Source organism: Cryptotermes secundus, unplaced genomic scaffold (genome assembly GCF_002891405.2).
Source record: "Cryptotermes secundus unplaced genomic scaffold, Csec_1.0 scaffold400, whole genome shotgun sequence".
Classification (NCBI taxonomy): domain Eukaryota; kingdom Metazoa; phylum Arthropoda; class Insecta; order Blattodea; family Kalotermitidae; genus Cryptotermes; species Cryptotermes secundus.
This window is the reverse complement of record NW_019723908.1, coordinates 931,232-952,540: the sequence shown is the minus strand read 5'-3', so window position 1 is coordinate 952,540 and position 21,309 is coordinate 931,232. Positions and strand designations below refer to the sequence as shown.

General features: G+C 42.6%; 1 protein-coding gene across 4 annotated transcripts in view; it reads right to left on the bottom strand.

Moving 5' to 3' along the window:
- LOC111862086 (dachshund homolog 2) overlaps positions 1–21,309 on the bottom strand; it is a 735,944-nt gene that overhangs the window by 632,559 nt on the left and 82,076 nt on the right. For 2 of the 4 annotated variants that reach the window (XM_023847179.2, XM_023847181.2), the window contains exon 1: positions 5,142–6,583. In XM_023847179.2, the coding sequence (XP_023702947.1) occupies positions 5,142–5,911 (770 nt within the window). In that variant the 5' untranslated portion in view covers positions 5,912–6,583. Of the gene's footprint in view, positions 1–5,141; positions 6,585–6,881; positions 7,061–21,309 lie in introns of those variants that run through there. The other 2 variants (XM_033750542.1, XM_033750541.1) reach the window with 2 other exon arrangements.

The following is a 21,309-nucleotide window of genomic DNA, read 5'->3' as shown; positions in this document are numbered from 1 at the left end:
ATGGACTTTGGAAAAAAACGGCAACTTTTTGATTGAGAGCACCTTATAGATTTTAGTTAAAAAGTAACGAAGTTCGGAAACATCTAGGGTTAGAAACTGTGAAACATGTCGCATTGGAAACGCAGACAGAGACACCTCGTTGAGGCGGTGGGAGTACAACGCAAACTGGAGGTCGGGTATTTCTGGAAGAGAAGCAACGAAACGGGGATACCTACTGCTTGCTATTTGCTTGGCTTGGTGACATGTTCCTCCGAAACGTCAGTTGACTTTCAACGGACCACATGGCGCTATATCTCGGAATGCAGAATACTTCATACCAACCGCCGTGAGAACTTTGTGACTGTGTTAATCTGATCGCAATTTACGAGCATGCATAGGTCTACACCGTTTAAAATAAACAGCATGGACCATTTTACTGATAACTCTAAACTAAACTGATATTGTGGTGAGGCTGTCAGCCTTACCCGCCGGCCGTCCTTCATCCCCAGGAAGATTCCTGCTACTCATTTCTGTTAAGAGGCTGAGTCGAACCCAGGACCATAGTGCGGCTGGAAGGATTAGGTCAATTGAAAAAAATCCAATGACCTCATCGGGAATCGAAACCGTAACCTTCCGGTTTTTAGCATAATCCCTCAACCAACTACGCTACCGCGTGCCCCATGAAAATAAGTATCTGTCTTTCGTTTTAAAATTCTCATTTTTTTTAACTGAATTACCAATAATAGCTATTTACGTCATCAACAGAGCTCAACTAGCTCCAGCTAGTGCCGAGGTCAAGATAATGTGGATTTATACATCAATTACTCCATACGCCTTTATGGCGTAGTGCTTGATTGGTTAAGTACAGGAACAAATTTACGTTTACGTTACCAAACTTACTTCTAGACACCGTCTCAGGGAACATCTTAGCAAATCTGGCAAAACTAAATATTTCTTTCGAGGAGTGGGTATGTTTGAACGGAGGGACACCCCATATCAGTAAGCACACTACATGCCCACTACAGTCAGTTCGTTATCACCTCATAACTTAAATCTCATTGGCAAGTTACCCATAAAATGAGCAGGCTACAGAAATAAAAAAATATCAATTCTGATGGATATAAATCGTGCAAGTAAATGACTGATATTATTCTAATTTTCTAGTTAATACAGAATGGTGATTTAACTATACAAATGAGTATAGAAATCGTAGTATCACAAATTATGAAAGATCAGCTCGTCCAGTATATATATATTCAAAGCATTTTAATCGTAAAAATAATGTAGAATCGTAAATTATTAACAAAAATGAAAAACGAAACCAAAATTTAGCAAACAAATCATGTAACACAGAGCTCGAAGGCGTTCTTAACGATCAGTTCAATGAATAACTGCGATCGAACCATAAAAATGATTAGAAAAACTAAAACTCCGTCAATTCTAGAGCAAGAGATCAAGCATCAAACAGACTGAGGGCATTTTAATGGTCAAGTTAATGCAGTGACACCCTTCGGGCGCCGCTATGGAATATGTAGCAGATATGTCGTATTCGTAATTTATATAACTACTCTATCCCACAGTAATCATGAGAACACAGACCACAAGAGCAAGCAGGAGATGAGGAACCTTCTCAGCAGACGTCATCATTTAGTCATGAGACAGTAGCGGCGAACCCTCCCATCTCCCTGCGTTCCTATTACCCGATATTCCTGTAAAAGTGGTGCAAGTGACACTTCCACTTGCAAGTAACAGACTGCCGTGTTCTTGTACGCTACTAGACGGGCTGTTGGTTGTCATGAGTTGAAATGTTATCGCTTCTCCTATATAAAATCATTATTTTTCATGATTTGACGATACTGCTCCCAATTCAGGCTACATTGCCCCAAAGTTAATAATAAAATGCAAAGCACATAAAAGGATGTGGCAGTGACATAATTTGCTGTGTTATCCTTGTAATATCGAACCCGAACAGGACGCTCGATATATAAATTAACGATTTCTCCTAAGAGAATCGATTATCTGCTAGTGTATAATTTTCATTGGTACTGTGACGCTTCCGTTTGATTTTATGGGCATTCCTCTTCGTGAAGTAAATTAAGGGACAAATAAAGGATATTCAGGCTAAGAATTTTCAAACTCATCTCTTAGTAGCCTGAAATCTACAACTAAAATGAATATCAGTTCTTAGGATCATTATGTACCATATGCGCGTATAATTCGGTAACGAATGCCAAAAATATGTTACTGCTATTTTTTTTTTTTTTTTTTTTTTTTTTTTTTTTTTTTTGTAATTTCGAAATGAAGAAATAAGGGCGATATAAAATTATTGATCCAACCACATGTCAATCCTAATAAATAATATTATATGATCCGTGTTCAAAAAAAATATGTCTGGTATTCATTGTGGAAGAGAGTTTTTACAAATCTAATTCACTTCGGGCCGATCACAGTGGCCGCGCGGTCAAAGGCATGAACTGTCTTCACCTGCTTGAGCACTGGGATCGTGGGTTCGAATCCAATTCAAGGCATGGATGTATGTTTGCTTTTATTCTGTGTCTGTGTTAAGTAGCGGCCTTGCGTCGGGCTGATCCCCGTACAAGGAATAATACCGGCTGTTTAAGGTTAAGAAACTGAAGTAAAACCAGCGTTCCACAGATGCCCTATTCTCCAAACTGGGGGCAATAGGAATAGAAGAACAAGAAAAATAAATTACTTAGGCCGAATATACTGCTTCAACTGACCACCGTTTTCTAAGCTGAAACGCATGTGAAACCTTGTATCTGTCACTTGGTTCTTATAATTTCCACAATAATTATACAGTTTCCTCCAATACCGTTTTTATGAAATTGTTACGTATTTAAAAGATGGATGAAACCTGTTGTCTGCCTTATGAGACCGCCTAATCTTAATTCCTTCCAGTATTTGGTTATGGTAAGTGGTAGAATTATGCGTTTGTGCAGCAAAGCCAAGAAGAAGAAAACTTTTAATTAGAGAATAAGATCGTTTATGCAGGTCCTTTTCAATTTTAATGTTGAGAAAATTAATTTGTTTAGTGCTGTGTAGCCTAGCATACTGGACATGTTTGATGAAGAGAACACTTGAGCCTCAGAAGGGGAATCTCCACTGCCCCGCTTTGCAGTGGGCTATCAGTCGCTCTTGCTCTGACTGCACGAACAACTGAACAAGTCAGTGCTGCTTGTTTTAGGCTTGTTTAAGTGAAATAGGTATAACTTCTATGCGTGGCCATCATCAACACACAAAGAGCACACAGACAGTGGTCCAGAATAGGGAAGTAGCAGCAAAGGAAATAAGCCCCAAAGCCAATTCTATAAAAAACGCATGTTGCAATTTTAAAATGTATGGGCCTTGCCCTGCTTGATTTCGTAACTTGTGTCAATTCTCAATCCTTCCCCTACACACTGGAGCGGGTTTTTAATAACCACATCCCTTTTCGCACAAATTAATCTAAATTTTGTTGATTCGTTCATGTGACTGGTGACGGTTCGCTGCTACGTCCCAATACACCCACGTTCAAAATTGAACCCAATAATTACAAGATTTTTTGAGAGGAGCCGGAAAGCCTCAACTCCGAAATCGAATATCTCCTTCCATGTTACGCACAAATATCTCTTTTGCGAGGAATTGCCCTTATAAAGTGGATTTCTTTGGAGTATGAGAATGCTCAATCCGAACAGAGGGGTTGCACGGTACAAGGCATGTATTGCTGTCGATCCCTCGAACGCTGGAATCGTGGTTCGAACCCCATTCGAGACAATGATGTATGCCCATGTTTATTCTATATTTGTGTTGTCTTGTATCGGTACAAACCTTCAAATGGGCTTATCTCCATCTAAGGATTTCAACCAACTACGAGTAAGATGCAAAATTTATAAGTTAATTGTAATTTGGAACAGACCGAAAGGGCGTAATCCGCAAAGACAAAAAAAAATTATACTGCACCAAGGGAATTATTACCAGAAGACAGGTGCCCAAAATAAAGGGCTGATATGGAGAAGATTAAGATTACGGAAAATAATATTTTTAATAAAATAATGAAACAAGCCTCTTTAGATATGTTTTGTATTGGTCTATTGGTTTAGAAAAATGGATAAAACGTATACCTGTAGCTTATGAAAACAGAATTGAATATTACAACGAAATATACGTACACCTTGCAGGGAAAAAGGGCGAAACTCAATGCTTTTTCGAATTTGAAACGCGAAGTCCGCTGATGTTAACGGAACAGAATTCAAATTTCTACATTCAATTGTCTTATTAATAGACCCTTTGCGTAGGCCTACACTGTAGCGTCTTGCAAAAATTATAATAAGGTTAAATTTCTAAAATGCCTGATATTATTATGCGAGACTCAGTCAGCGGGTATTAAGATCTGTAATTTACAGAATCAAAAGTGTTTTAATTCGCTATGTCCTACGTATTTTTAGGATGGACTTGTAATCCTGTCTCAACGAGCACTTTGATATTATATTTTATTTAGTATGGAACATTTCTTTTTCAGTGTACGATATTCGACTGATGAAAATATTACAACTTAAGAACGTAGGACTAAATAACTCACGCATACGTGTAAAATCGTAAGCAACAAAAATTATTCTTCTAGGCACAGAAATTTTCAGTTGCTAGGCTACAACATTTACGAAAAACGTACCTATTTGCTGTAATGTCTGCACATATCAGTGGCAACACGGTCTAGAACCAACAGAAGATTTCTATTTCTGGTTCGAATTCATTTAGAAGATCAGAAGTCTTGATTAAGTACAAAGATTTACGATCTATCATCCAATGAGTTTTTCCAAATAGCTTCAAAGTTAATTCTGTATCGAAAAAAACCAGAGGAAGTGTAATTCTTGTGTGTAAAATGTAAACTTCATCGAATGTGTAAGAGGAGTATATTGTTACAGATCCTCAATAGATTCATGGTGCGTGTCTTTATCAAAATTGTGACGTATGTAGAAGTGTCGTAAAACTTGACCTACTAACAAAACGATAAGGAATCACGGCAATTTACTGGTGCTAAACATTTCAATACAAATCCTCGACCTCATATTTACGAGTTGACAATAAGGCACGACGCCCGCTTCCTGCTGCCACTAGAACAAGTATGACACTCGGAACACTAAGGCAAGTGAGGGTGGGTTTACCTGGCGGTGGTGCAATCCCTGTACAGAATATCGAAGTCCTTGCACGAGAGCAACTTGCACCTGTTCACACCCGGCTGAATGGCTCCGAGTCCCCGAAGAATGCGAACTTGTTCCACGTTGCAGACCAGAGGCACTATGTCGAGTCTCTTCAGCTTCGTATAGACGGTGTGCAGTCCTCCAACGAGGTGCTTGAGGAACAACTCGAATGCCTGAGGAAGACACAGCATCGTGTCGCCGGCGATAATGAACGCGGCGACTTTCTGTCCGCGGTAGTCCACTAACTTGCACTCATTGGCCGTGGGGTCAGAGCTCGAGATGGGTGGTGGGCTGTTGTAGGATCGGGGGGGGCCTCCATGGTGCGCCGCGGCCATCAGGTCCAGCGGCGAGTGATGGATCATGCCGCCCCCCAGCGAGTTGAGCAGGCCGAGGCCTGGGGGCGGCAGAGGTGGCATCACGGACTGTGATATCCTCGGAGGTACGGCAGTGATGCTGTTGGGGGTGGAAACGGGCACAGGACTCAGTGTGTGCGGATGCTGAGGGGTTGGCGGCGCCTGTTGTGTGACGCTAGGCACTGCGTTGGGGCTCCCCGGCTGTCGCACCATGCTCGGTGGGCTGTGAGGCGGTTGCTGAGGCCCCGGGGGATTGTTATTGTTGCTGCTCGGGGGAGTAACAGGCGGCTTGATGGCGACTGGAGGCGACGCCGAAGACGAGGCATTGCTACTATGGTCGCTGTTGGTGGAAGAAGAGTCCATTACGGAATCCATACTCATAGTTCACCCGCTGCTTGGAAACAAAAAAAAAATCACTTTCTGCACTACGAAAAGTTTGCTACAGCTGGCACTTATCACACGCTCAACACCATCGTCACTCGTGGCACTTGACTAAACCCATGCCGGTGTATCCAGGACGATGCGGGCTATTGTCACTGGTGCAGAGTGTCGAGTCCATCTGGAGCCGGGAACCAGGTGGTGCCGCTTCTGATTGGTATGTCTGTCTGTCCGACTGACTGACTGACTGTATGCTTCCACACAATAAGAGAGGAGAGAGACAACAGAGCGCAGGAAGACGTAGCGAGAGAGAACCTGGGGACAGAGGGGGGGGAGGGAATCAGCAGAAAACTTAAAAACACTCACTGTGTTCGTTCTCTCTATCTGGATGTCTCCTCTGTTCACCTCATGTACCTTATCCTTCCAGTGCTCACACAACAAAACAAGATGATTAGGTACCGCCCGCTGGAAACAGGGACGAAGAAGAAAGGTCCGTAATCGCACACACACACATACACACACACTGCTGTGTTTTTATCGGAGAAGGGGGGCTTTCCGCGCTGTGGAAATTACATCCGGCAGCTACTCTAAGCTCCCGAGGACATGAGATGTGCACAAGAAGTACAGTCCACAGTCACAAAAGTAATAAATAAAAACGTGGAGGGAGGGTGGAAAACTTGACTCTTTTTTTTTTTTTTACGTCTTTTACTTTGTAATGGGGCTGCGCTCCAAGTGAGATAGAGGCTCAGAAAACGGTCATTATCCGCACGAAACGCGCAGATCGCCTGCCATTGGTCCACAATTTATACAGCACTGCTCTCTCATTGGTTCAACACCAAGTTCCGCCTGACTTGCTTCAGGTTTTCGGGGCACGCCTCTTCTTACACACACACACTCGCACAAACTCTCTTTACTTTTGCTACACTGCTGGTAGTAGTGGTGGTGAAAACAAGAAAAGTCGTTTTGTACTTGCCTGTTTCCTTCCTTTACTTCCCCTTTCTTCTGTATTGTTGCTCTCTTTGTCTTTCCTTTTACTTCTCCCCTTCCAGTTATTTCTGGTCTCTCTCTCTCGCTCTGTCGGTATCCGTGTCTCTCTCATCACCTTCTATGCGGTGTTGTGTCGCAGCCAGCAATACACAACTGCATAGTGTGCTGCGGACATACAAGGCGCGCGCTATAACACAGTAATCTGTAATTCAGTCCACAGTTTCAACATATCCAACCAGCAACACAAAACGAAATCAAACACTTTCACATGCCGTAAAATAACTGAGTACTGTAGTCATGAACACAATGTAAACAAGTGCGCCAACTTTTGAAGAGAGCTATGACGCTATGCGCAATAGCCTGTACTTTTTTCCCTTCGCACATGGTTCGAACAGCTGATCGACAGCAAAACGTGCCCACTGCTCTGGCGGCCAGGAAAAGCAGTGAGGTTCAGGCTAGTGGGGCGAGGTGAAGACCGACCAGTGGGGGAGACACAGCTCCCCCTGTAACTTCGCTATTACGTTCATATGCAATAACACGGCCTCTACTGCTACGGTAAAACGACACACTTTGCTGATTGAGTCGACATCTATGAGCGGATTGGAAAACTAGGTTGTAGTTCTCGAAAGTGAAGACGCGGACATGTCAGTGAGCTTGTACCGTAATTTAATGACACTCTCATTTAATGGCACCCTAATGAAGTCACAGACTGGAGGAATGGCGGCCCTGAAATTATAGTCGTACTGTGTCGACACGGTTATAGTGCTTGACGTATAAGTTTAACGGACATTGGGCCTAAGGTAAGAGAAACTATTTTGAAATAAAGTAAAATCTTATAAATTCAGTCGATGATAAAAATAACGTAGTACAGTAGAAAGGTGACAACGTTTCGGAGGAACCCTAGGACTCCATCTTCAGAGTAGAGAACTCCTTTGGACGTGTACCAGAAGAGAGTAATATTCAAATTTACCGCCAAGAGAACTGAGCATCTCATTTAGAGACCGTTCACTTCCGCTCTAAATATAACGGTCTAATGTGGCAGTAAAGGCATTTGTGCCCTAGTCTTTAAACTTATAAACTTGCAGGATTTGAGAATTAATGAGACTGAAAATCAAGATTGTTCTCTTCTGGTATGCTACGACATTTAATCTGGTAAAAAGGTACCGAAGTTTAGCAGAAACCTGCTGCCTCCTTCTTCAGGGTAAGAGAGCGAAAGTGGAAGCTACGAAGAAATATGAAGGTTGCTGTCTTCTGTGATGTGGCGCTATGTATTTACCTAATTCTTTTTTTTTAATTGCTAGTGGGGTGCGACTAAGTCCCTTGTACTGGGGCCACTTCTGGCCTATTGTACCAGCCCCAGATGATAGGTGAGGGTGATTGTGGAGCAATTGGTGGAATGAAGACTGGCAGGGGGAAACCGAAGCACTCGGAGAAAATCTGCCCCAGCGCCAATTTGTCCACCACAAATCCCATTTAACCAGACCCGACATCGAACCCGGGCCGCCGCGGTGGGAAGCCAGCGACTAATCGCTTGAGCTATGGTGCGGCCTTAGCTAATTACTTACTTACTCATGGAGCTGAGCCCTTCTGGAGGAGCCGCCATTTCTGCAGCTACTCAAGAATTTCCCAGCATTTTATGGAACCCGAAGGTTCATTACCCTGTTCACAAGAGCCATCCACTCGACCCTACCCTTAGCCAGATCAATCCAATCCATATCACCCCATCCGATCTCTCTAAGATTCATTTTAATATTGTCCACACAACTACGGCTTGGTCTTCCCAGTGGTCTCTTTCCTTCTGGCTATTCCACCAATATCCTATATGCATTCCTCGTCTCCACCATTTGTGCTACATGCCCTACCCACCTCATCCTTCTTCACCTGATCATTCTAAGGCGCTGTGTATTATGGCAGAAAATTACTAACGTTTCAGAAACACTTTCTTCCCCCTTCTTCAGGATAAATATGAAATATGGAGGCAGAAGATTCCTCCGAAATGTAGGCACAGTTATACGAGACTAAATGGTGTCATATATCCAAAGGCGATTATTTTCATGTTCCTTTGTGTTTCTTCAATATCAGAAAATTTGAGAATCTATGGGGAACATAAGAACACAGGTACCAACTGCAGTTAATACTTCTCCATGAGAAGGGCTAAAGAATGATACAATTTGCCTATGTCTCCTTTATTTATTATTTCGTTTAATTTTGTTTTAATCCTTTATTTTAACAGTTTCCAATAATTTAAAACTAAGGGTAAAGTTAAAACTATCTCTAAAACAGGCCATGAAGGCCCATGGGGTTGTGAGACGTCTGGACTGCCACATTTTCTCTATACAATCGGCCCGCAGATGGCAGTGAGGTTCTCAGCCTTACGCACCTGCCGCCCTTTACCCCCCCCCCAGGAAGATTCCTGGTACTCATTTCTCTTAGAGGCTGAGTCGACCCCAGGGCCATAGTGGGACTGGAAGGATTAGGTTAATTGAAAAAAATCCACCTCATCGGGACTCGAACTCGCGACCTTTCAATTTGTAGCATAGTACCTCAACTAACTACGCTACAGCATGCCCCAACTTCATGTATATTCTACACCAAATTATTCATTTTGTTATTAAATTATGCTGCATTAGAGTAGAATGTCAGAACAACTGAAGGCTATAGAAAATGCTTTGAGCAAGAAAGCCCACTGACCTCCCTCTGTTATTTGACACTTCACTTTGTTTCAGGCGTAATGTAACGTTATTATAGCAACGAATAATTAATTAATTATTTATCCCAAGTGTTATTTTCCCTTCAGGTTTTCAGATCAAAATGTTATATGGAGTTTCTCATCTCTCTCCCGTTCGTGCTACATGTCCCTCACATCTCATGTTTGTTTCATGTGCTACCAAACATGTTCATTGCGCGATACATTGAAATACGAAGTAATTACACAGAGCTATAGCCCACTTTTGCTCTGCACATAAATGTCATTGTGCAGTTTACGGTTTCCCCAGCAAGCCCGTATAATTGCCGCCCAAACATCTCACTCTACGATCTCATATGTAGCAACTAGGGGAGATAATCGCTTTCAGTAAGCGGTGACATAGCGTTTCCGCAACATCTTCTCCGAAGAAGTCATATCGCCTCAAGAAATATTAATCTTCTGAATTCCTGACCCGGATTCAGTACGGCTTTTTAAATTGTGTGTTGTGGTCCTACATCGAACTCGCTCCGTTGAACAGTCACAAATGGAATGGCGCCTTGAACTTTCTGCAGGTAACAATTGAACCTGGTGGCCCCACGCGGGGTTCTGTGCATCTATTCCTTACATTTATATTCCTGCAGATATTATTATTATTGTTACTGTTAAAACATAAAGCTGTCACTGTGCTAATTAATTAACAACGACGCCATGAAGACGTGTGGAGGTATGTGTAATAGCAGTATAATTAAAGGAAAAACCCGTGACGTGTTAGCTACTAGTTTCTCATGTTAGCCACTAAGTTCACTCGTGATGTAAGATTTGAGGCTTTCATGGCGGTGACTATGAAGACCAGTCTGCTTTTACCGGTTCTCACGGTCTCTTAGCTTGCAGATTTCTTATATATTTTCTTCTACCCTGAAGTTGGAGGCGATACGTTCCTCCGAACCGTCGGTTAACACCACATATACACGGTGCCAAATCCCAGAAGACTGCTTTCTTCACTCGTGATGTCTAGTAAAATGTTTGTTCTGACAGATCATTCAATTGAGAGCAAATTCCTGAAATAATAGGATCGGGTACTTTCAATAGGCTTATTAACGTAAAATACTTCCAGATTTTTCGTAGAATTTTCAGTGGAATTTCCAGTATTTTATGGAATTTAAAAGGGCGATATAAGAGGACGGCGTACCCGTCGCATAAATCTATTTCTTTTCGTTCCTTGAGAAAGGGAAATAGTCAGAAATTCAGAATAACGTTTCCTGCATCTTAAGTTCCTACTCGACCTTATTTATCTGAACACACGAAATCTGAGGAAAGAAGCTTTCGCAACAAAGTACGAACCTGTTCCTTTATGATCTTAAAATCAAAATTTGATCGAAAATTATCAGGAAAGTGAAGAAAACTGCATAATGATGAACGTTCTAATTTGCATTCGTCATCAAAAATATTGTAACGTGGACAGCCGTTGCTATGCAATGGCCGAGACAGAGGCGAATAAATAACGGTGTTATGCGAACCCATTTCTAAGCAACGGATCCGTAAACATGTTCCCGCTGCAATGCAATGAAATGGAACACAAACGTTACTGTTGGAAACTGTGTTTTCTACTCGGACCGTGCAAAGGAGTTATAAGGAAGACAATTGGAGCGACCCGGACAGTTGAGAGTTAGGTTCTGCAAGGGAGGCTGAGAAGAGATGATGCTTGATAGTTCGGTTGTGGAGTGTTAAGCAGAGGACAACTGCGTAACCAAAGAAGCTGAAGAATCTCCATTGTTGAGAGCTGTTACCAAGCGATGACTGATTAAGACACTGCAGACTGGATAAGGCTTAGCGTGTAGGTATTTGGAAAGTGCGGAAATCAGTGCTTGTAGTTCCGAGTGGTGTATATAAGTGGTCAATAAATCCACTCGTCAGTCCTTACTCCATCTGCAGTCACACCTCTAAATCGTGACGGTATTATGGTGACCAGATCAAGATCGATGAGACGAGAGGGCACGTTCTGCGCAAGCTCAGAACAGGGATTTGATTCCAGGCAGGAGCGTTCAGACCGGTCTGGGGCATTCCCAACCTTGCTTTTTCGGGACTAAACTATTCAGGGTGTGATGCTGACCACTCACCTAAATCTAGTGGCGATGTTAGGAATGCGTGGAGCTATACCTTCACTTAGGTCACTGAGCCAAATTACGGACATTTCCCGCCCAACAGCAGTATCTAATACCTCTGGTAGATGGGGGAAGCATTATAGATACCTCTCAGCTAGTAGAGCCGGTCTCGCTGGCTGGGCGGGACTGATGTAAGCACCAGTACCGGTAGGATATAGAGACTGGTAGAAATCATAGAGGGAAACACAATGGACCAATACAGGTCTCAGTACATGGGGAAACCCACCCTCTCCAATAAATAACTATACCTTCACTTACCCACACGTCTTTATGCTGTAGTGCTTGATTAAGCAAACAAAACAAACTCCGTGGCCTGTAGTCCGCAAGAACTATACCGACCAAGCGACTGCCGGTTGTCGGTGAAGTTAGTACCAACTTTTGCAGATGGAGGGTGTCACGTGGTCAGCGGAATGGATCCCCAAGGATGTTAATCTCGATTTTATAGACCAGAGAAGCGGTTTCCTTGAAATAGCTCCTCAATTATCCTCACGAGGCTGAGTGGACTCCTTTGCAGACCCACTACTTCTCGGAAAATCTGGTAGCACTGGGAATCGAACCGGGGAATTCTCGATTTGTAGGCAGGAACTCTGACCACTAGACCACAGAGGCGATCGTGCTTAATTTAGCACAGGAGAAGATCTGTAAGTACTTTATCTCAACATAAGGACTTCTCCAGTAATGTGTACAGGAAACATTAGATAAATTTTCACTTTTTAAATTAATGCACTAAATAAGTCTTGAGCTTCAGGCTTCGGTGCTATTCTTCCCTGAATTCATTACGTGTTAGACCGGGTGAGCCACAGAACCGGATCCAAATGATGCAAACATAAAATCCCAAAACCCACAGAACGGAACCCCAGTATCTGAATACGGGATGAGCCGCTTACCTACAGAGATTTCTCGCCTATACATTTTCTTAAATTAAAAATAATATGTAGGATTTGAGGGGGGCACGCGGTAGCGTAGTTCGTTGAGGTACTATGCTACAAGCCGGAAGGTCACGGGTTCAAATCCCGATGAGGTAATTGGATCTTTTCAATTGACCTAATCCTTCCAGCCGCACTATGGCCCTGGGATCGACTCAGCTTCTAACAGAAATGAATACCAGGAATATCCTTGAGGGTAAAGGGCGGCCGGCGCCTAGGGCTGACAACCTTGCCGCCATCTATGAGCCGATTGTCTAGAAAATGTGGGAACCTCAACATCTCAAAACCCTACAGGCCTCCACGGTCTGTTACAGGGATACCTTTACTTTCACTTTTTACTTTATGTAGAATTTCAGGTTCTCATAGCAGTGGTTATGAAGAACTATATCGCTCTGCTTGCCTCCTGTTTCACGTTGATTTCATACTCCGCTTATTCTTTGTTTCTGCAGATGGAAGAGATAAGTTCCTCAGAAATATCGGTTGACCTTCAACGGACTACACGGTTTTACATCCCAGAATATAGTACTCTTAAAAGTAATTTAGTAGTTTTTAGTCTTAAAAGGTGTTGATTTTAATGGGAGCAAAACTGTTAAATATGTATTCATCCTAAATCAGTAATCATAATTCGTTTAAATATCGTCAGGATTTAGGGGTGACTACAGACGAAATACTTACTGGTGAATGGATTTGTTGACAACTTACACACAAGATTTGGAGCTGCAAGCACTTACAGTGCTTTCGCTGATCTCCACACTCTACAAATCACTACACGCTAAGTCCTCCCCGAACCTCAGTGTCTTCACTAGTTGTGGCTTGGTAACAGCTCTCAAAAATGGAGATTCCTCAGTTTCTGTGCTCACGACGTTACTGTCCGGCGAATATCCCAAAAATTAACTGTTAACTTTTTTTATTGCTAGTGGGGTGGGACTGAGTCCCTTGCTCTGCGGCCACTTCTGGCCTATTGTACCAGCCCCAGATGATAGGTGAGGGTGATTTTGTAGCAATTGGTGGAATGAAGATTGGCAGGGGAAACTGAAGTACTCGGAGAAAACCTGCCCTCAAAGCCACTTTGTCCACCATAAATCCCATTTGACCAGACCCGGGATTGAACCCGAGCCGCCGCAGTGGGAAGCCAGCGACTAACCGCTTGAGCTATGGCACGGCCCTTAACTGTTACCTTAATCATAACGCCATCTCTTCTCAGTCTCCCTTGTAGAACTCAACACTCAACTGACAGAGTCGTCCCAGTTATCTTCGTTATAACCCTTTTGCACGGACCGAGTAGAAAACAGCGTTCCCAACAGTAAGTGTATCGTTACTTCCGTATTCGTTGTCGCGGGAACGTGTTTAATAATCAGTTGACTATAAACGATCGCTTTTAATCTCCTATCTCGCAGTCATTGTATAGCAACGGCTGTACACACTACAGTATAAACAGCGTGTGTATATGTATCAAAAGAATTACACAGTGAAGATTTCCTGAACAGACATAGTGGTTCGAATTGTTTTTTCCCACATTAAAAAAAAACTCAAATTTCCCAAGAAATAATACTGTTAAATTTTTTGTTTTACTCCCATCCGTAACTGCACTAAAACACATTTATTTCAGAATTCAAATAAGATCTTTCGCTTTAACAATTATCATATTTTGACCGATGTGTGTGTTGGTAGTGATTGGATCAGAAGCAAAACATTTCAGTTACTGGACAACAGGTGGACTCATGGTGTCCCTGTACATCAGGTCTGTAGCAGAGCAGGAATATTCACTTTAAACTGAAATCGTTCCATTAATTTTACACATAGTTTAAACAAAAGATGAAATAGTACGCTATTTCAAGGAATTAAAAGGATTTACTTTCATGTGATTAAAACCGAGAGAGGGACAACTCAGCCCTGTTAATAACAAGGTCCTTTCGTATCACTGTTAAGGTGAGCAGGAAACGTTTCGTTATCAACAAGAGTCTACATTTGAAATTCTTTTCTCAACTGAAACAGGCACATCTCCACTGTGATTAAAAAATACAAAATTATGAGTTTAACACCCTAAGGATTCCCGTTCGCTATGCCCTTCACTGTCGTAAGAAAACAAGAAAAGTTTGTAAAAACAAATATGTTGGAAGAATTTCTCCTCAGTATAAAAAACTACGACTAAAATTTGTAAAGATTTCTACCCATATCTACGGAACGCAGTCCGGTCTTCGGTTAGCAATATAAAAGCTACTTTCGTCGAGATTAGAATAACCAAACAGTCTGACGCGGACCACGGTGGACGCGCGGTCTAACGCTCGTCGAGGAGCCGGGCTCGGATTAATTTCGTCACACAAGTATGAGCATGGCGACCCACACAAGGACGAGTTTGGCTCATTGGAACCCGAGCCGAGTCGGACACGCGAGCCAGACTCGTACGTGTATGGGACCCAAAAGGCATGAACTGCCTTCAATCGCTCGAACGCTGGGATCGTAGGTTCAAATCCACTCAGGCATGGATATCTGTGCGCGTTTATTCTGTGTATAGGTAGCGGCCTTGCGAGGGCTGATCCCCCTTCCGAGGTGACCTGCAGACTGTATATAGGATTAAGAAGTTCAAAAAGCTGCCAAGGACAAACAAAAGGTTATAGAGTCATAGATAGGTTCACTGTACTTCGAAATCGTATCCAGTGGGTAGCTTATTATCACTGTCCTCTCTCACTCGAACACTGGGATCGTGAGTTCGAACCCCATTCAAAGGCACGAATGTCTGTGTGCGTTTATTCTGTGTTTGTGTTGTCCTGTGTTTAGATAGCGGCCTTACGACGTACTGATCCCCCGTTCAAGGAGTCCTACCCTCTGTGTAAAAGAGATTACGAAAGTGAAGAAGCGGCCAGAGCCCAACAAAGGGCTGTAGAGACATTGATGAATGAAATATTGTGACAACCCCAACGCCGAATATAACCGTCTGTCTCACTGTATCCTAAGAAGAAGAGAGTAGTTATTTATCCAATAAACAAGAGGAGTCTTCCTCAAATTAAAAAGATGTAGCCTATATACAGAATGAAAATTGCGGAAGGGCGAGTTTCTGCTTGTTCTCGCTTTTCGCACACAAATAAAATGACCAGCAACGAGAGGTATGCAGTATCATGAGCACTGGGTTTACACAGGACGACATGGGCTGATATGATTACTGCATACTGAAATATTGATGTTCAGCCGGTCAAGTTGCCGGCACCGGTATCTGTTTGTTCGATTCATGTGATTATTTATTAGTTTACACTGTCCACTTCACAGGGTCCATTCTAATTAGCATCGCACTGAAGTGGATTATTTGTAAACCAATATTAACCAACCACTATTAACTAAACACGGCGGTTGTTTAACCGTACCTTCATCCATTAAGTATCAGTTGAATGTTATTGCTAAATCAAGCAAGAATAACACACATAACGCACAGTAAGCCATATTGAAGATGATGTTTAATTAGCTGAAAGCAGGAGTGAGACTGGAGAAAAATTCACAGGGTAACTGTTGGCTTTCGGCAAGTGTCTAGTCTTAAATCGCTCAGGACCTTATTTGAATGGTTAATACGAGAATACTAAACCGGCAAATGAATTTCTTTTACAGATTCCGTAGCCTCATCGCTGTGTTAAAAACCGCCTAAAATTGGAACATTCTCTAAGCTAGTTCAACAGAATGGGTATATTCAAACCTGTTTAGATTATCCATTTTAACAATGTACTTCTAATTATGGGAGGCACGCGGTAGCGTAGTTGGTTGAGGCACGATGCTACAAGCCAGAAGGTCGCGGGTTCAAGTCCCGATGAGGTCATTGAATTTTTTTCAATCGACCTAATCCTTCCTGCCGCACTGTGGCCCTGGGGTCGACTCAGTCTCTATCAGAAATGAGTACCAGGAATATTCTTGGAATATTCTGTGAGGTAAAGGGAGGCCGGCACGTAAGGCTGACAACCTTACCGCTACCTATGAGCCGATTGTCTAGAAAATGTGGGAACCTCAACAATTCACAACCCTATGGGTCTCCACGGCATTTTACAGGGATAGCTTTACTTTTTTTTTTTTACTTTACTTCCATTTATGTCTATGTCTCTCCAGCCAAAATGTTGTACGAATTTCTTGTTTCCAGCATCCAGCATTCAAGCCATATCTCGCTTCCTTCTGTATTTAGCATTTTTGAAGCCCTTGGACTATGTCTTAGTCATGTACCTCAAGTATCAGCGTCACTGATATTAAATAAATGATTAATTATACATTATAATTAGCCTGTTGATATCTATTAGTAAGGTTAAGAAATCCCTGTATTAATAGAGATCGAAAGCCCATCGTCATGTTTATAAATGTCTGAAAATGAACCCTATCATATCCCATTCAATCAAACTCACACTGTCGTAACCTGTTCTTTTATATTCGTTTTAATATTATCCTCCTATGTACACCTAGGCCTGGTCTTAAAGTTGTAAGATTTTCAAAGAAAGTTTCAAGGACGTGTACTTATTTCCCGCGTGTGATATCGGATTTTCATCAGTTTTCTTTTCAATCCTGCTACTTATTAGGGAGACTTCGGGTTCGAATACCGCCACGGCATCTGAGTATATTGACTGAGGGTTTCGTAGTTTTCTTCATTCCCTCGAGGTAAGTGTGGGGTTAATGTTTTTAAAAAATTCATAACAGCTTCCCTTTACATCCTTCCATTTCGTAGTCATCTTACTGTTCGATGCTATATAACCTACAGAGCTAAAAACGTGTCGTTAAACAACCAAGAACATTAAATGTATGAGCACTGTATACGTCCCACCTTCTTTCTTTCCTTAGTGGGGTGAGACTGAGTCCACTTGGTACTGCGGCCACTTCTGGCCTATTGTACCAGCCCCAGATGATAGGTGAGGGTGATTGTGGAGCAATTGGTGGAATGAAGATTGGCAGGGGAAACCGAAGTACTCGGAGAAAACCTGCCCTATCCCCACTTTGTCTACCACAAATCCCACTTGATGAGACCCGGGATGGAACCCGGGACGCTGCAGTGGAAAGCCAGTGACTAACCGCTTGAACTACGGCGCGGCCTATACATCCTACCTTACTGATTATATTTCTCACTGCCTGGAGTACTGATGTTACGGATCACAGTGGCCGCGCGGTCTAAAGCATGAACCATCTTCGCTTATTCGAACGCTGGGGTCGTGGGTTCGAATCCCATTTAGGGCATGGATGTCTGTGGGCATTTATTTTGTGTTTGTGTTGTCCTGTGTAGGTAGCGGCCTTGCGACGGGCTGATCCCGCATTCAAGGAGTCCTACCGACTGTGTAGAAAGCTAAAGAAAATTAAGAAACGGCCAAGGCCCAAAGAAGGGCTGTAGATAGATAGATAGATAGATAGACATACAGACAGACAGACAGACAAAGAGTCAGACAGATAGACAGACAGGCAGGCAGATAGATAGATAGATAAATAGATAGATAGATAGTATTGATGCTCAGTATTGTGGGCAGTTGTTTCGATGCAGAACAGGTAGCTACTTGCTGTTTTTGTTAGTCTGCTCCAAGCAGGAACCGTACAGTAGTGGTTCAGTGTTACGATAAGAAGCCCCACCGCACACGGTAACGCCTTTCCTTGCCACTTGCTGGTAGATTTATAACGTAAGCCTGTTCGGAAGGCCAGACCCACCTGCTCCGCTCTAGGGGACGTCCTGTAGAAACACATTTATAACGAATAAGACTTCAGCAACTCTCCGCGTTATGGACCTAGTTAACAAGTTGTTATATACAAGAGATTCTCTCTGTTACTGATATTGAGAAACTTCCTTCTGGTTTTCAAACATGCCACCCCCTCAAGCAAGGACACCCTATTATCTTGGTGTACGAATGGACATGGATAATACATATCTCTTTCATTAAAGAAAAAGGTAATTAATTAGAATTAATGAGGGTTCAGTTCTACCGGAGAACATCAGAATGCTAACTACTCCAAACTATTTTTTCCCTTGGTACTACAGCCCCAGTGGGCCTAGGCCTACCTCCATGAACTTCTCCGTTCACTTCGGTTTTTCTAGACCTAACACATACGGTAGGACTCCTTGGGCGGGTGATCAGCTCGTCGCAAGGCCTCTACCTGTATACAAACAGGAAAATGCACACACACAAACTAAACATCCATGCCCTGAGTGGGATTCGAACCCACGATCCCGGCTTCCGAGCGAGCGAAGACAGTGCACGCCTTAGACCGCTCGGCTACCGTGACCGACTCCAAAGTATTTTACACTTTGTTATTTTTCGTATCTTCGGTCTTCCAATATCTACCTATGCCTCTACAGCCCTTGTTGGGCCATGCCCGCATTTCAGTTTCTTAATATATATACAGTCGGTAGGGTTCCTTGGACAGGGGATCAGACCATCGTAAGACCGCCGCCTACACATAAAGGCATGAATAGAATAAACGTACACACACATCCATGCCTCGAGTAGGATCTGAACCCACGATCACAGTGTTCGAGCGGGCGAAGACGGTTCATGCCTTTGTCCGCGCGGCCACTGTGTTCGGCCTAATTTCCAATAACCCATATTTAAAAACTTATAGCCCTTATCAAACTCTGTCAGTTTAATTAGAATGATCAAGTCGAGGAGGATGAGGTGGGCAGGGCATGTAGCACGAATGGGGAGAAGAGGAATGCATATAGGATGTTGGTGGGAAAGACAGAAGGAAAGAGACCACTAGGAAGACCAAGACGTAGGTGGGTGCACAATATTAAAATGGATCTTAGAGAGATAGGATGGGATGGTATGAATTTGATTGATTTAGCTCAGGATATGGACCAGTTGAGGGCTCTTGTGAACACGGTAATGAACCTTCGGGTTCCATAAAATGCTGGGAAATCCTTGAGTAGCTGCAGATTTGGCTTCTCCTCAAGATGGGCTCAGCTCCATAAGTAAGTAAGTAAGTAAGTACAGGCCTTGTCAAACTGCGATATATCTGCATTCCTTGATGCTGAATTAATTTAGCCATTAGAGACAGAAAACTTTGAAGTCTAAGATTACGAAGGAAAGGCAACTTGTCTGTTCCGGGGAACGGATTACTTTTTGAATCTGATAATTCTTAGCTGATCAAGAAATTACAGTTCTTTAGGGTTACTGCTGTATTCACATGAGTACGCCACTGCGTCCTGCCTGGAACCCGAAGAACACAGTCCGCAAAGTCACTTTCTATTTTTTTAAATATGTTTTAATAATATCCTCCTATATACAAGTGAAAGTGATCGTCTCCTTTCAGGGTTTTTCGACTTCAATTGTGTAGACGCCTCATCTTTCGTAATCCTTCCTTTGATTATCCTAATAATTTGAGGAACAAGTCACTTTCTTGAACATCCTGTTATTTCTCTACTTTTTCTCCGAACAGTCTTCTGAACGTTTTTGTTATCAATCGTTCAGAATCCATTTTTCCTTTAGGGCCAGATATCAAGTTTCAGACCCATTCGGATCAGCAGGTAATTCGCATTATGATTTTCCATATTAATTTATGGTTTTAGATACTGTCTTTGTGATTTCCCACATAGTTCCTTCAATGTCAAACAACTTAAAACACAGTTCCAATTTGTGATTTCCCACATAGTTCCTTCCATGCCCAACAACTTAAAACACAGTTCCAATTTGTGATTTCCCACATAGTTCCTTCCATGCCCAACAACTTAAAACACAGTTCCAATTTGTGATTTCCCACATAGTTCCTTCCATGTCCAAGACTTCAAACACAGTTCCAATTTGTGATTTCCCACATAGTTCCTTCCATGTCCAAGACTTCAAACACAGTTCCAATTTGTGATTTCCCACATAGTTCCTTCCATGTCCAACGACTTCAAACACAGTTCCAATTACGTGTACTATCCACTTTAATGTTCCACATACCGCGTGTAGCCCAAAGAGTACTCCCTTGTTTGCAAATATCGCTTGGTTCTTACAAACAGCGACTGTTTTGTTAAACCTTAACGGACTTGTTGTGATAGGCACATCGTGAGTGTTCTTGAAGGCACAAATCCAATTTTTGTGAGGTTTTCACGTGAATGCTTTTAACTGTCTTAACCAAAGTTCTTCTTTTGGGTATTTCTCTACGGTCCTCTGTTGCCCACAATTCATTGTCATTTTAGTCCGAATGTTCTTCACGCCACAATTTTATTACTGAGACGGGAAATACGAGTACGATATTGTGATGGCCAATTTGATTATGTCCTGGCCAGCTTTAACCAAAACATGCCCATCACTTGAAAGAATGACAGAAGTTAAGCGGAGCAAGCAGTTTCGTAGACCTATAGACGTGATGGGCCGATCACAGTGGCCACGCGGTATGAGGCATGAACTGCCTTCGCTCGTTCGGACGCTGTGATCGTGAGTTCGAATCTCACTCAAGGCATGGATGTCTGTGTGTGGGTTTATTCTGTGTTTGTGTTGTCCTGCGTATAGCTAGAGGCCTTGCGACGGGGCTAATCTCCCGTCCAAGTAGCCCTACCGACTGTGTATAGGATCAAGAATTAAAAAGGGGCCAATGCCCAACAACGGGCTGTAGAACCATAATAATAATAACAACAATAGACATGATGAAACAATAAGTCTAATGTTTTATTATAACACAAGCTAACTAATTAATAAAATTTATAATTAGGAAATT